The sequence below is a fragment of the Musa acuminata genome, chromosome BXJ1-5, assembly GCF_036884655.1.
Source record: "Musa acuminata AAA Group cultivar baxijiao chromosome BXJ1-5, Cavendish_Baxijiao_AAA, whole genome shotgun sequence".
Taxonomy (NCBI): domain Eukaryota; kingdom Viridiplantae; phylum Streptophyta; class Magnoliopsida; order Zingiberales; family Musaceae; genus Musa; species Musa acuminata.
Genome location: NC_088331.1, coordinates 39,367,501 through 39,382,553, shown reverse-complemented (window position 1 = coordinate 39,382,553; position 15,053 = coordinate 39,367,501). Strand labels below are relative to the sequence as shown.

General features: G+C 38.2%; 4 protein-coding genes and 1 long non-coding RNA gene across 7 annotated transcripts in view; 2 read left to right on the top strand and 3 right to left on the bottom strand.

The window, feature by feature from the left end:
* Positions 1 to 960: 960 nt before the first annotated feature.
* LOC135674232 (pyruvate dehydrogenase E1 component subunit alpha-3, chloroplastic-like) lies at positions 961 to 4,375 on the bottom strand. The gene is made up of 3 exons (XM_065183880.1): positions 4,006 to 4,375; positions 3,035 to 3,824; positions 961 to 1,558 (listed from the first exon to the last, which is right to left on the bottom strand). Exons 1-3 carry the CDS (start codon positions 4,225 to 4,227, stop codon positions 1,281 to 1,283), a joined length of 1,290 nt encoding a protein of 429 aa, XP_065039952.1. The 5' UTR covers positions 4,228 to 4,375; the 3' UTR covers positions 961 to 1,280.
* Positions 4,376 to 6,779: 2,404 nt separating this feature from the next.
* Positions 6,780 to 9,515, top strand: LOC135674229 (large ribosomal subunit protein uL2). The gene is made up of 2 exons (XM_065183877.1): positions 6,780 to 7,293; positions 9,027 to 9,515. The coding sequence occupies exons 1-2, from the start codon at positions 6,854 to 6,856 to the stop codon at positions 9,370 to 9,372; spliced, it is 786 nt and encodes a 261-aa protein (XP_065039949.1). The 5' UTR covers positions 6,780 to 6,853; the 3' UTR covers positions 9,373 to 9,515.
* LOC135674231 (uncharacterized) lies at positions 9,396 to 11,228 on the bottom strand. 2 transcript variants are annotated; one of them, XR_010513555.1, is made up of 3 exons: positions 11,069 to 11,228; positions 10,817 to 10,963; positions 9,396 to 10,195 (listed from the first exon to the last, which is right to left on the bottom strand). It is a non-coding gene; the product is annotated as an uncharacterized LOC135674231 (long non-coding RNA). The 2 variants fall into 2 exon arrangements; XR_010513554.1 differs by lacking the exon at positions 9,396 to 10,195 and adding an exon at positions 10,250 to 10,361.
* Positions 11,229 to 11,535: 307 nt separating this feature from the next.
* Positions 11,536 to 14,550, top strand: LOC103985812 (uncharacterized). Of its 2 annotated transcripts, none has more exons than XM_065183878.1 (6): positions 11,536 to 11,675; positions 11,771 to 11,851; positions 11,934 to 12,033; positions 12,204 to 12,292; positions 13,865 to 13,976; positions 14,201 to 14,550. In XM_065183878.1, the coding sequence occupies exons 1-6, from the start codon at positions 11,649 to 11,651 to the stop codon at positions 14,389 to 14,391; spliced, it is 600 nt and encodes a 199-aa protein (XP_065039950.1). In that variant the 5' UTR covers positions 11,536 to 11,648; the 3' UTR covers positions 14,392 to 14,550. The 2 variants fall into 2 exon arrangements, with proteins under 2 accessions (XP_065039950.1, XP_009401928.2); XM_009403653.3 differs by having other exon boundaries at positions 11,569 to 11,690.
* A 475-nt stretch (positions 14,551 to 15,025) lies between these two features.
* Positions 15,026 to 15,053, bottom strand: part of LOC135674230 (uncharacterized) — a 659-nt gene continuing 631 nt past the window's right edge. The window contains exon 1 of the mRNA XM_065183879.1: positions 15,026 to 15,053. This exon is cut by the window's right edge and continues 631 nt beyond it. The gene's annotated coding sequence lies outside the window, so the exon portion shown is untranslated.

Below are 15,053 nucleotides of genomic sequence, written 5' to 3'. Positions count from 1 at the left end.
ATATACATATATATATATATATACATATATATATATACATATATATATATATATACATACATATATATACATACATATATATATATACATACATATATATATATACATATATATATATATATACATATATATATATATAATATTGCTACCTATATAAAAGAAGACCACATTAATGGAATACTGAAACAACTGATGATCTATTTGCAGGAAATTCTTCTCATGGAAATGAACATCCTATTTGGCATTTGTAGAGATTTCAAGGAGATTGTGAAATGCCACCAACACAATGGAACAGAAGAAATAGTTGGGATTGTGGACCACAGCCAATCCATTTGCAATCCAATCCAATTTGTCATCTGAGATTCTCTATCATGTTCTATTATATCATATCTCAAATACCTCATCAGTAACCATCAATGCAAGTAAAATATTTTCATTCTCTCTATCTTCACATCACCACCTCCACAATCACACACCACTACTTTCAGATAGACTAGTGCTCAGTCACTAGTTATCCTGACCTATCAGATAAGAGCAGTGTTCAGGTATTGATTTTTCCTGAAAATAGAACAGAGTGGAAATTAATGAATCCTATATGCAGGTAATTTCAGATGAGTAAGATGTTGATTAGAAGCCAAAAGATGTATCGATAAGAAATTACCACGAACAAATTGAACTGTTTCTAAAAGAGAGATAATAGAACCAAAAGGAAGTGTTTTAGTGGATCAGGATGAGACACATCTTGGAACAAATCCAGCCTCTTTCTTATTCTTCCATAATATAATGCTAAAGATTCACAAAGATGTAACCATCCAGTGTTTTTGTTTCAGCACATCACCAATATGGTAGTGTTTCTATTGAAAGAAAATTCTTAACCCCGTCTTAAGAGGGATGAGATATATTGATCAGCAAATGTCAGCTTTCTACAATGATACTGCACATAACAATCAGTGGGATGAGTGAAAAACAGCAAACATAAGCATAACTTTATCATACATACCACATAACATGAGATTTGGATGATAAATAATGTTTAATTCAGTTAATGGAGAAAACTGAGACTATCATAGTCTCACACATTAGGAGTTCTAGTCACATGTTCGTATCAAATGAAGCTAGAGACTGCTTAGACAAGAAAATGTAAACAAAAAAGAGAGAGATTAGGATGCCAAAAGAAAAAACAGTTTATAGTAAAGAACATATTTTTTAATCAAACTGATATCTGCCAAAATACCATAAGTAGCAACCCAAGGTGTAGATAGTGTGTTAAAACCTTCAACTTAGACCTGAGCAGTGCCCTCTGTAAATTTAGGATCCTCGCACCTGTACTTCCCATCAGGGCCAATCCCAAATCCCTTGGGATCGGCAAAAACATTTTCCAATAGCTGGCTTCTTGGAGGAGGTGGACTTGAATCTGCAAACTCCACAGCATCTTCAATAAGCTCATCAATTTTTTTCTCTATAGCCTTCAGTTCTGTTTCACTTGCAAGGCTGTTTTCAAGAATGTACTTCTTCAAGGTTATGATAGGATCTCTTGCAGCATAATGTGCCTTCTCATCTGTCGAAAATGAGAAGAGTTTAGTAATCTATATTGCACTATAGTATGGCAATATGTTCCTTAATATCCCTTTTGATATTGCAAAAGAAGTTGGCTTACAATATATTTCTGCATTTAGATATCAGTGTGATGTATGTGGATGTGCATATCATTTTACTTGAAGTATCCAGGTCAAGGGATGACAGAAAGTTACTAGAACAAATCCTAAAGAACCTAATTAGATGATAAAAGAAGTTACCTATGTATGAAACTTATTTAAACTTTTTGAAATGATGCACAAATGCATAATTAGTCTTAAAATATTTAGGATGAAAAAGAACAAGCAACAAAGTCTAAATAAATCAAAGCCATAAGATCATTAAAAGTGTGTACGTAAGGTCTGTAACTAAAAGAACATATATTTCACTAGAAGTGCAACATGAAGTGTTTTAGTTTCTAGATTACTCGACACCAAGTGAGAAATTCAGCAATCTTGATCTAAAATAGTTATAAAATAACAAAGCATTCAAACACATTACTACCAGAATGTGGCTTGTGTGAATAAAATCTGCTTCCGATAGAGCAGAATAATGGATATCTATAAAATACTATAATTTAAATTCTTCAGTGTGACATACTGAGAGCTTATGACGTCGCTCTTCAGCACCACTGAAACATGAACAATAAATTTCATAGTTGTCATAGTAATGCATCATAACAAATGAACAAATTGAGCCCAACTCAAAGGAGACAATGTGAAAAAAGAAAAAGAAATACACCAAGAAGAAACGAGAGCAACTAACATTAATGCAGAAGCCTGATTAGAAGAAACAAGAGCAGCTAACATTGATGCACATTTTAGAGAAAAACAATTCAAATCACATATTAACATAAACAACACAAACAATGTGATAGAAACCAAAAAGGAAATATTTAAAAAATGTAATGATTCATGTAAGTAAAAATATATTGATAATGTGATCAAAATATTCCTTACAACATTATTGTTGTCTAACATACCAGAAGGAACGACAAGACATATCAAACAAATCCACCAAAATTTTTACTACTGAATTCCAAACAACTCCTTTTAATAAATCAGGCTACACCTGTCAGTAGACAGTGTGCATCAAAATTTTTAAGATGCCATTCTCCAAATACCGTCACATTTATAATTACTAAAAATCAATCAGCAATGGCAAACGACAAGTTCAAAGTCTATTTAACCTCACAGCATTATTGTGTTTGAGTATTTGAGTTATTAGAATACCAAATGTCGTGTAAGATCGTTTATTTAATAATGAATTTCCAATTATGATGTTTGTTGCAAAATCTTTTATGTCATCTTTTATGCAATTCGAGTGAAACCCTACCATTTCTTATTCGGTTGAGACTGTTCGATAACATCTCACAAATACAAAATTAGCGTGTGTACTGTGCACTAATTCTTGTAGCCAAGTCAATGAACAAATCAAAAGAGTAATATTTCAATCTCACCAGGCTTCCGGAGCTCATCAGGATCCGCGAGTGAGTGCCCTCTAAAACGGTATGTCTCACACTCAACAAGCGTGGGTCCTTCCCCGCTTCTTGCCCTTCCAATTGCTTCCACTGCCACCTCCCGAACCTTCAGTACATCCATCCCATCCACGTGCACCCCAGGCATGCCGAATGCCGGTCCCTTCTTCCAGATCTCAGGGTCCGAAGTTGCTCTGAGGTGAGACATCCCGATTGCCCACAGATTATTCTCCACAACAAACACGATGGGCAGCTTCCAGAGCTGAGCCATGTTGAGGCACTCAAAGAACTGACCATTGTTGCAGGTCCCATCACCAAAGAAGGCCACAGTGACATCAAGGCCATTAGGGTTGGACTCCTTAAGGACCTCGTGGCGGTACTTGGAAGAGAAAGCAGCACCAGTAGCCACCGGGATGCCTTCACCTATGAAAGCGAAGCCACCGAGGAGGTTATGTGGTGCAGAGAACATGTGCATGGAGCCACCCTGGCCGCGACAGCAGCCAGTGGCCTTGCCGAAGAGCTCAGCCATGACTGCGCGGGCGGGGACACCCTTGCTGAGTGCATGGACGTGATCTCGATACGTGCTAACGACGCTATCCCGGGTTTCAAGGAGCTTAATGAAGCCAGTGGAAACGGCCTCCTGGCCATTGTAGAGGTGGACGAAGCCGAACATCTTGCCGCGGTAGTACATCTGCGCGCACATGTCCTCAAAGACGCGCCCCAAGACCATGTCCTCATACAGCACTAACGCCTCCTCCCGGCTTACTACCGCCTGCAATCGAGATCAAACAGAATTAGATCCATACAAAACCCTCAAAAAGATGAAGTTTTGCCAGCCGTGTCATAACCGAATCGTGCAAAAGACCAATTTTGAGAGGCTTTTCTCCCGAAAGATTCATTTTTATAGGAGTTTCTTCCAACAAAAGAGGGCTTTTTGGGGAATGGGAACACACATGGTGGGAGGGTGAGGAGTTGGAGCCGAGGGACTTCTGGCCGCTGAGGACATCGGAGGAGACGGCGAGGAGAGGGCGGCCCAGGCGAGTCGACCTGACGTGCGTGCGGTGAAGGCCGTGCCCGGCCGGGCACGAAACGAAGGGAGCGCAGGGCTTCTCGCCTGCGGATCGAGCTCCCACGAGAGCAGGAGAGGGGATCCTGACGGCGGCGACGGCAGACATTTTGATGAGATCTTGCGAGAGAGGGAGACGAGAAGGGGAAATGAAGACGGGGGCGGAGAGAGCGAGGATGGATTGGCGTTAGAAGTATCGCTATAGGGAGTTGGGCAGCGTTGAGCGGACGATTGGGAAAGGTTAGAGAAATGGACCGAGGAGGAGAGGCGGGTGTGTGTGTGGGTATGTAAGGGAACTCTCTGGTGTTATAGAGAGAGAGAGAGAGAGAGAGAGAGGAGGGGCCCAGGGAAAGTGTTCGTGGAGAGTGACTGATGGACCGAAGAGAAGAGGTGTTGCGTTGTGTGGGTGAGAAAAAAGGGTATGTGATGTCATAAAACTGTTGAATTAAAAGTGGTGACTCTAATTTTCTTTTGGCATTTGATTTCTGAAATTTGAGATAATTGTTTCCAAATTTCTTTCAGTTTTCTTTTGTAATTAATTCAATCTTTGTAATTAAAAGTGCTATATTACATGTAATTTTGCTAAGAATATTTGGAGGATTATTGAGAGAAGTTTGGAGTAAAAGTTTGAAGGCCGACTTCCTCAAAAAGTTTTCCTTTTTCGTTTTTGTTTTTCCCAAATGGTGTGTTTTGAATATTATTCAAAATATGTCCTTTATAATATTTTTTTATCACCACAATAGAAATACTATAAAATTCACTTGAGAATATTATAAATGGTAATATAAATGGACTCATAATCTTAGTCGATCTATTTAAAGTCTAAAAATTTGATATGATTTATAATGTTTTCGGCCCTTAATAATGGTAAGCCAAATATAATCAAGATATATTAAAAATCATTTGATATATTATGATTCAAATAAAATAAATATTTATAATAGTTTAGAAAAAAATATTACTCAAATAAAAATAAAAATTTATTATTTTGGTCATGATAAAGATATTGTAAAACCTATTTGAAAACACGATAAATAATCTGAATAAACTCCTTGTCTCAACTAAATAATATGACAACCAAAGATATATAATATGATGTCACTTATAGTATTTTTTTAACGATCTTATATTATTTTTAGTGTCTTAATAAAAGTTTATAATAATTTAAAAAAATATATTATAAATGAGTTAAATAAAAATATTGTAATGACGGTTGGAAAAAGTATAAAAAATTAATAAAAAAATATAGGTGTTGAGTATTTTGGATAACATTCTAAAGAGGAGCATCAAATTGAAAAATATAAAAACTAGAGATATATTTTATAAAAAAAGAAAAAGATGGGAAATTGCCTAAGTTTGAATTACTTTACTCTTTACTATTATGGGAACGAGGAATAACTTAAATAAAAAGATAATGAGGTACAAAGCTTAGATCTCAAGCGTCATTACAACCAATAATTTCTAATTCATTTGTAAGGTTAGAAATCACATGTATTAGCAAATACATGTACTAGCAAATACTAGTCTGTATTCTATATATCATAAATACTAGAGGATAAGACTTTAAAATACAATATGCATCAAATGATAAATATCTCTGAATCAATGAATTAATTATATGTTGAGGACTAAGCTGCATACTTACTCAAAATAATATACGAACATGTTTATGAGGATATTGATATACACGAGGGAGAGACATACGAAAATGATATACACACGAGGATAGGATGACTTAGTGATAAGGAAAACATCGTTAGATAATCGTCATTCAATGTATGATCACCGTGTGATATTGAGGATGGAAGTAGAAAACAAAGTCTATCCTCCATTTTTTATCATCAGAAGTCCAAAGCAAGTGATTATAAGTTGTCATCCTCTTGTTATCCATGGGGATAAGAGGCTAAATGAGAGACTATTTGAGATAGTTAAGGTTGTCTTTAATATTTTACGAAATATTCTGTCCCCTTCCGATTAAATATAAAATACTCATCTTCAATATAAAAAGATGGGTTATCTTCTTTGATCACTTATATTCATACTCATATACCTTATATCATATTAATAACTTGGGCATCAAAGGGATTAGATTGAGAAATCTCTTTCGTTCTTGATCTTTGTGTATATGACATATTGAGAGCTTGACATTTTCATCTCGGAGATATCTCGAATGATCTTACGTATATGGGTCTAAACCCAATCGCACTTATTAGGATGTCAACAATTTCTTTCCCTGTTAACAAGATAGCTATTTAGATAATAAAAAAATATTATAGTAAGCATATAGATTTTTCATATAAAATTTGTAAACTATACAATATTTTCATCCGATATTGTAGTAAACTAGAAGTCACCAATATACGATATTTTTATACGGACCTTATCAAATCTTTTCTTTCATTTAGTCAGATGGATTCGTTAGATTCTTTTCCTATTTTTTATGCCTTAATATTAATTTCATGACGCAATTAATATGCTAAGTCTGAAAATATAATATGATTATATCATATGAGGCCCAATGGATCGTATGGTTCGGTCTTTGCTACCAATTGAGGACCATAAATCCAACGGTGCGCAGAGCACCATCAAGCATCATCAGAACCGCACAAATTAGGGCGCCGCCTCCGTCGTCTCACTACTATAAATGGCCCTCGTTCGCGGTCGAGCCCCTAAATCCTACCCCCTTCTCGCGCTCCCCGTATCGCCTTCCTTCAGCCTATTGCTTCGCCGCCGAGATGGGACGCGTGATCCGAGCACAGAGGAAGGGAGCCGGGTCGGTTTTCCGCTCCCACACGCACCACCGCAAGGGGCCCGCGCGGTTCCGGAGCCTCGACTTCGGGGAGCGCAATGGCTACCTTAAGGGCGTGATCACCGAGATCTTGCACGACCCTGGCCGTGGCGCCCCTCTTGCCCGCGTCACCTTCCGCCATCCCTTCCGGTACAAGCTCCAGAAGGAGCTCTTCATCGCCGCCGAAGGGATGTACACCGGCCAGTTCGTCTATTGTGGTCGCAAGGCCTCCCTTATGGTCGGCAACGTCCTTCCCCTCCGCTCCATTCCTGAGGGTGCCGTCGTCTGCAACGTCGAGCACCACGTTGGCGACCGCGGTGTTCTAGCCCGCGCCTCCGGCGACTACGCGATCGTCATCAGTCACAACCCTGACAACGGCACCTCCAGGTCCTCTTTTTTCCTTGCTACTGTTTTCTTTTGTCAAGTATACTTGGGATCTGAAGTCGTGAAAAATAAATTTCTTTTTTCCCAATCGACGATGATTCTACTCTTGTTTCTGTTTCGTTGTGCCGAGTCAAGCGATCTAGATGTATCCTCTATGTTTTCAGCTCGATGTTGCTTATTTATCTGATTTTTCACGATAGAATATTGTACCGGTGGCGTTTCTGCATCTCACTACTGGAGTTGGATAAGTACATCATTTTCTGGTGTTTATTCCTATGGTGATATTTGGATATTTTGATTTGCTCTGTTGAATATTGCCTTCTGATATCAGTCAGATCCGTCTGAAAAGAAACTTTTTGCTTCTTATTGTACGAGGAATAGTAAAACTTTGTTTGTCTTATCATTCTGCCCAGTGATGAAACAAACAAATAACGAACTGTTCTATTTTTTTCTGTTAAATCAGACTGAAACGAGTAATTATAATTCCGTAAGGTTTAACATCGGATGCTAACAACTCTATTATAGGTTAGGAAGTGGGGTTCTCTTTTTGGCATTCATTTAAAGTCTAGACCGCCTTCTACTTGCTTGTCAATCATAGAAGCTGCTTTGATTTGTGCATTATATGTTACCGAGGGAGTGTTTTGGCATTTAACTGTTTTGTCGAGGCTATTGACATGTTGATGATAGGGAATTGCTGATATGTTAGCATAGGCTAGAGACACGTTGATGATAGATAACTTGTTATATCTTAATTATCATATGTTATAATACTTTGTGAATTTAATATTCAACTTTTTAAGCCTTTTCAGTAGCTACACTAAAAAAAATCATTTCTGCGTGTCTAAAGTATTGTTATTTAGTATTAAGCTTGCTGGATTTTAGTAGAACTGACTTCATCCCATGACATTGACCACCCATTTTGTTTCATCTTAGTAAGAAATATCAAGGCAAAACTTATTCCTTCTCAAGATCTTGAATGTAAAGATTGAGTGCATGCTTTTTAAAATGTGTCTTGGAACTTGCAAGTTCTAAAGTTTGCAAGGCAATTGACTGCCTCCTTTTAATCATCATCTGACAAAAAAAAAGTCTTAATTTTCACAATTTGAATGCTCTTTTTTTACTTTGAAATTAATTTTGTTTCATCAGTATATTGTTTCTTCTACACATCCTACGATAACAGTTTGGTTGAAAATAAATTCTTTTTGAAGTTTTTATTTGTGTTGTAACTTTTGATCTGAATATTTTGGACATGAGTGCAGTAGCATATAATTGATTTATTTGCAAGGTGCTGATTGTGCCACATTCATTTGCTTGGCCTTCATTGTCTAATGTTACCATCAGCCTGCGATCATTAAACTCTTTTCCTCTTGAATTCTGACTTGTCGTTCCAAATACTGCATTCAGTTTGCATGAAACATATTTCCTAGCCAGTGGAAATTCCATTGACTTATCAGTCTAAATATTGCATCCAGTTTGCATCAGACATATATCCTAGCCGTTGGAAACTGAATCCTTTATTTGGCAGATAGCTTTATACTAGTGTCTCTCAGAAGAATACAAATTTCTAATATTAGCTTTCTTTGGCTTGAACATGTATACGATCAATATAAAAAGCAACTGTAAGGTTGAGATCGAAATCTTAATGCAGTTTTTCTGCTTAGGCACCTCTTTGTGATCCTTGAGTTCATCAGCCAACTTGTCCGATGAAATTTTTTATTTCTGGTTTTTGGTTGCAGGATCAAGCTCCCATCTGGAGCAAAGAAGATCGTTCCCAGCAATTGTCGTGCCATGATCGGACAAGTTGCTGGTGGTGGTAGAACTGAGAAGCCCCTACTTAAGGCTGGCAATGCCTACCACAAGTTCAGAGTGAAGAGGAACTGTTGGCCAAAGGTCCGAGGTGTGGCTATGAACCCTGTGGAGCATCCCCACGGAGGAGGAAACCACCAGCACATTGGACATGCCTCCACCGTCCGCCGTGATGCTCCTCCCGGGCAGAAGGTCGGTCTTATTGCTGCAAGGAGGACCGGTCGTCTCAGGGGACAAGCTGCTGCCACTGCTGCCAAGGCAGAGAAGACCTCTTAGATTGCTTAGTGGAACAGTGTCTGGTATATTGGTTTCTGATGAGCTCAGTTTGTCATTTGAGTATTATGGTGACTTTCTTGTCATTTATTATGTTGGAGGACCATTCTGGATTTCGAGATATTTTATTTTACCTTTTCCTGTTATGGATTCGATTTTGTTGAAATCCTACTGTTGATGGCAACATATTCATTGTTACCACTCTTTTTATATTGTTTGAGATCCACAGATCAAAATATTATCTGCAATGACTGGACTGGCCTGTTGTGAACAAAAGCCTATTATAACACAGTGTGGTAAATTGTAATGTGTTTTTAGGAAGAAATGCTCCTCATTTTTGGATCTTGATTGATAGTTAAGATGAGGTTAACAACATTCTAGAAAATGATATTTCACTAGGAAGAAAGGTTTTAAAAGTGTTCTACAAACTACTACACAAACAGTTGATAAAAAGAACTTGTAAACTCATTTTATTATTTACAAATAAAGTTTCTTTTGTCTTCTTCTATTTCTCCTTGCAGTATTAATTTCAATTGACTTACCTTATTTAATAACTTCTACAAATAAAAATATTATCTTCCATAAGCCTAAAAAGACCCATCCAATGAAATGTTATGGCTTATTGCCATTGTTGAACCATACCACTTGAGATTAGTATACTTCAATATGTTTGTCTTGCGATGGACATCATCTATATGCTGTGCATTCAAGTTTCTGGGGAAGAAAGAGGAATCCCTTTCCAATATCCCTTCGGAAGTGATGAGTTGATCTCCCTTTGAATCAAAGGTGTTCCATAAATCAAACCACATTGCCAAAGCATTTGTTCCTGAAGAGAGGGTCCCCATACATCAAAATTACAGCATAGCAGAGTGAGGGCAGGTTCCTCAAAACTGTTTTTATTCAGGAGAGAGAGTTCAACTGATACATAGTAAACTAATCTCATCTACCTTCATTTCATACTGCAGTGGCCAACAAGCATTCCACACTTTTTTCTACAAAGAAAATCCATGATATTTCTCATTCTTTATTTTTCAGAGTATAACTCTAATTAATAGATACATCATTTCTAAGTCTACAAGACATTTGTTGATAGACACACCCAAGCTATTACAAGACATCTTTTTTCCTAAAATTCTTAGTCATAACAGATGAGTACTTCTTTCATTAGTATGTAATCTCATCTCATTTCATATATCGTCGAAAAATTATATTTATTTCTATGAGAAGAAAACTATTTGTTTGTTGATGGACACAGTTTGTGCTCCAAAATAATCATTATAATATTTGATAAAAAAAATTAAAATCTTCATCTTTATATATATTAATTTTTTTATTAAATCTTTTTTCACACATCGTCGAGGATAAAGATGTCTAAATCTATAGTCGATATTTATTATATTCATTTTAATTCAATTTTTTTATTGTAAACTACCGACTTTTCCAATACCTCACATGCCAATTTGAACACGATCTCCGGATCCAACCAGCTCGTCCCTGAAATCTTGATGAGCTTGAGACATGTTGGCCAAAATGGCTTGCTGCACTTCCAACAACTTCCTCCTGTTGTTGTTGTTGTTGTTGTTGGTCTTCCTTCCTGCACAGCAGCAACATCAGAAGCGTTCTCTTCTCCGTTAGTTCCATCAGCCATCTTGAAATCAAAAGGCATCGGCTAAGCTTACGGTGGTGAGTAAATGAATACCTTTGCCTTGTTGCTGAGCATCTCTAGCGGAGCATCCCTTCTCAGCCTCCTCCTCCTCTTCTTCCTTGCTCTGCATATCCAGGGCAATAGGGCGAGACTGACGCAATAGGGCGTTGGTGTGTGACAATAGGGCGAGACTGACGCAAGCCCGCAACAGACATAAAGAAGGGAATAAATAAAGAAAAAGACTGCTATTGGATTCTCTTTCTCGTGGTGGGGATAGCTTGAGGAAAACGCAAGTTTGTTCCTCCTTGCGGTGGTGACAGATGTGGAGTGGCAGAAGACAAACGAAGCTAAAGGATTCCGAGAGAGGTAATGGTTTCTTTCACTCTACTCGTGCTCTGTCCAATGCGCAGCAGCTGTTCGACGAAATTGCTAGGAAAGTCCAGTATGATGTTTTCTTGCCCGACCCTGCAACAAGGACAAGCGCATTCTGTGCCTTGAGCCGTACTGGGCTCCTGCGGAGTTTGCCCGAGGCGGGCGGAGTCATGGGCTCTGAGTCGGCCCAATAAGAAGCTTGCTCGATTCCATATGAGGCTATCGCACGTGCGACCGGCATGCCCAACCTCGCGGAACTCCGATGGGCGCCTCCGAATCCCTTCTCCCGGTACACCACCAACAGGTTTCCTCACCCTCTTCCCTTCCGTTCTTGCAATTGGTTCCTATTCTTGATGCTTTAGGTTCGATTTTTCTCGTCCGCAGCGGATCGATGAAATCACCACCGTCTCCCAAAGGATCGAGGGCGTGGATCCCCTCGTGGAGCGCGTCGAGGCGCTCAAAATCGTGAGACCGTGCCCTCTTCTCCCCCTTCCTGCTTCGATTTCCTTCCTTCGATCAACCTTTTTGTCGATGCTGATCGTTTCAGGCCACGCCGCTGCTGACCTCCCCGCCTCCGTCCGAGTCCAGCTTATCCGACATTCTTGTCAGGAAACCCTCATCGTCCTCCTCTTCCACCTCTACTTCAGGTGACCTTTTTGGTTCTTTTAGTAGATTACTACTTGCATTCGGAAGGGTTGGCACAGGTTCATAGTTCATATTAGCTGAAAAGATATCAATTTTCACTATAAATATAGCATGCTTAGCTGCTCTTGGGTTGAACTTTTTATCGTATACTCATTGAATTTCTCAATACTAGGTACTTTAAATCCCAATGTTCTGTTGGAGCTCTTTTCTATGTATCGCGAGTGGCAGGAAGAGAAGGCCAAGAAGATTAGTAGAAAACAGGTGCTGTCATGTATAATGTTACTACTGCATGATTACATTGGATTCAGAATGTTTATCCTGACAATGACACTGTTCAACATCTTATTATTGCTTCTAGATATTTCTGGAGTAGGATTAGATGCAGCTACCATTTATTTAATTTTTTATATGTGCATCTGCTGATATGCATGCTTTGCGAGCTGAGCTAGTCTTTTATCTAAAGAATTCGGAGCACAACATTTGTATTGACATGTCCTTCCTATAAAATCTCCCGTTAGTAATCTCATGAGAGCATTCTTGATTTAGATTGTCCTGCATCTCGAAAATCTAGATTGTTAAGGAATACCCTCTAGCCTTCTTTGTCATGGCCTATGGCTACTTGGTTGAATGTGTTACTAACACCTCTGATCTTGCTAAACAGGCATGGGCCTTTAATGTTAATTGTATGTCAGTCATGAAAGTGAATGAGCTTTTTTATCTGTTGATAAGCTTCTCAGGTTTCTGTCACTGCAGCACTTTAAGGGATGAAAAAAAAAAAAACAAGATACTTCGAAGGAATTTGCACCATCTTGATGTCCAGATTTCTGAGTTTGTACATTGATCCGAATTTGGTTGTTGCAAGAGCTATTCAAAGATGAAAAGATGTCCCATCTGGACTTAATGGATAAACTCATTACAGGTGTCATATAACTTTGTGATGCATTTTGGTCTTAAAATTTGAAAATCTGCACATTGCAGAACTTCAGTACTATGCGAGAGTTTTTAGTGACAATAAAACGTTCTTCTTGATTGAGCATGAAGAAGAATATAGGCTTAACATCTTTGACTGATCCAGTCTAGGATCAATAGTTGGTGCTGTGTAATCTTCATATTGGGGGAGTAACAATTGAGCTTCAATATGGTGCCAGTTACTGGTGGGCAGGAGAAAGGGAATAGAATGGTCTGCAAGTGTGTGCCAAATCGTGCATAAGGGTGGAAGCATGTGAGGAAAAAGAAGGGGAAAAGATATTTCTTACTACATAACTGCAACATGAACACTCCTTGTCTGTTGTTTCTGAACCAGTCTATTATGCAAACCATAGACTTTGTGATTCTCTCTCTGTTTTGGCAACTTCATCAGATAAGCTGATGACATATTTAGGCAAGTGTCACTTAAGTCAATGCTGCCGGTATAGCTGGTTCCTGAACCATTGTTCATGAATATGTTCCGGCTTTGTGAAATGCAGCTAGTTCTTACTTTGTAAGGCTCAGCCAAATGATTATTCCTGAAGATAATATAATTGCAGAAAGGTGGTATATCTACCAAAAGAATTAAGTTCATGTCATACATAGTGATAGCAATCATGCAGAATTAAGGTGCATTAAATTGTGACAACTTTGGTTTATCCTTAGAATTTATCCAGTATATTTCCTAAATGCTTCTTGTTACTCTGTTGTGCTTCTGTAGTGATTGATTTCTATGCTTACATAATTTCACCTTATAGCCAAATTTGTAGGTCAAGAAAATCCTTTTTTATTAATGTCATAAGAGAATCTTCATCGCGAAGGTGAAATATAGAAATATGTTCAGGATCTGACTATAAAATGCTGCAGGAGGAGATTGAAAACAAGATAGAAACTGCTGATGCTTTGGCTGTTAAGCTTTTTCAGCGGTTCAATTATTCAGTTTCAGCCATGAGATCAACCACTCAGAGTCTTGCTGAAGGTGAGTTTCTCCACTTCCCTGATTATCTTGCTGAAAAAGATTTACCTATGATAAAATCTGATTCTTTAATGATCAATCTGTAATTTTCACATTTTTGTTGAAATGTACACAATGATACATGTTTGACTCCATTATTTCCCTAAGAAGAAGAGGAAAGATCAACTGCTTTTCCAGCCTTTTTTTTTTTTAATATTCTTTCGTTGATGGTTTGGTGAACATTGCAGTGCAGCAATTACAGGTCGAAGTTGGTGAACTTAAAGGCAGGCTTACGGAGGTGATTAGCAATTGTGATATGCTATGCAAAAGAATTGCAGCAGAAGGACCAGAGTCCCTTCGTTCTTCTCTCAATCCAATCTCCACAAGCAATGCCGAAATACCATCCATTTGTTACTTAAATAACAAGGTTCCTGAATAAATAAGCTTGCAGTTGGCATCGGATTTTGTATAATCTTCCCAAGTTCAACATTCCTGTACTCATGATGTAAGGTAGACTGTAATCCACCGCTGGGACATACACTGTTAAGTCGAGTGATCTTGCAGAAACAAATCAAATCAAGATTATATAGTTTCCTGAGACCGATTGTGGGTACTTCACTAGATTCAGTGACAGCCCTCCATATATATAGATAACCATATAATTTTTGAATTGCTTTTGAAGAACTGTGCTAATGCTATGCTAAATTGAGACGTAAGTCAAACTTGCAGGTTCAGCAGGTCTCCCATCTTCGCACATTGGTACGTTGTTTCATGTATGACATGTAATGCTGTTAATGCTGGAAATGGACAAATTGAAGTTTGAAGATCGATGTACATTAGCTGTACTATTTCTAATGCCCATCTAATTATTAGAATCATTCAATGGTTGCAGTCTCTTGCAGGTTGTTGAACCCAACACAGTCAATGCAATTCTATCTGCACATGCTCACTGGATCAGAGTCTACCTCGACAGACATCAGTTTACTTGTTAATCTTTGCAGAAGGTTGGCCATTGCTCTTCACCTCAGCGATCTGGTAACAACGATCTCATCCAAGTTCATGACATAAAAATGTCTATCTTATACATCCATGTCTAGTCTT

Bases quoted from the DNA above. Each gene is read 5' to 3' on its own strand.
- LOC135674232 (XM_065183880.1), bottom strand. From the start codon at position 4,227: ATGTCTGCCGTCGCCGCCGTCAGGATCCCCTCTCCTGCTCTCGTGGGA. The intron at 3,825-4,005 runs GTGTGTTCCCAT...TCTCGATTGCAG, and splicing joins ACTCCTCACCCTCCCACCAT to GCGGTAGTAAGCCGGGAGGA. The intron at 1,559-3,034 runs GTGAGATTGAAA...CATTTTCGACAG, and splicing joins TGATGAGCTCCGGAAGCCTG to ATGAGAAGGCACATTATGCT.
- LOC103985812 (XM_009403653.3), top strand. From the start codon at position 11,649: ATGGGCGCCTCCGAATCCCTTCTCCCGGTACACCACCAACAG. The intron at 11,691-11,770 runs GTTTCCTCACCC...TCTCGTCCGCAG, and splicing joins TCCCGGTACACCACCAACAG to CGGATCGATGAAATCACCAC. The intron at 12,034-12,203 runs GTGACCTTTTTG...TCTCAATACTAG, and splicing joins CTCTTCCACCTCTACTTCAG to GTACTTTAAATCCCAATGTT.
- LOC135674229 (XM_065183877.1), top strand. From the start codon at position 6,854: ATGGGACGCGTGATCCGAGCACAGAGGAAGGGAGCCGGGTCGGTTTTC. The intron at 7,294-9,026 runs GTCCTCTTTTTT...TTTTGGTTGCAG, and splicing joins CCTGACAACGGCACCTCCAG to GATCAAGCTCCCATCTGGAG.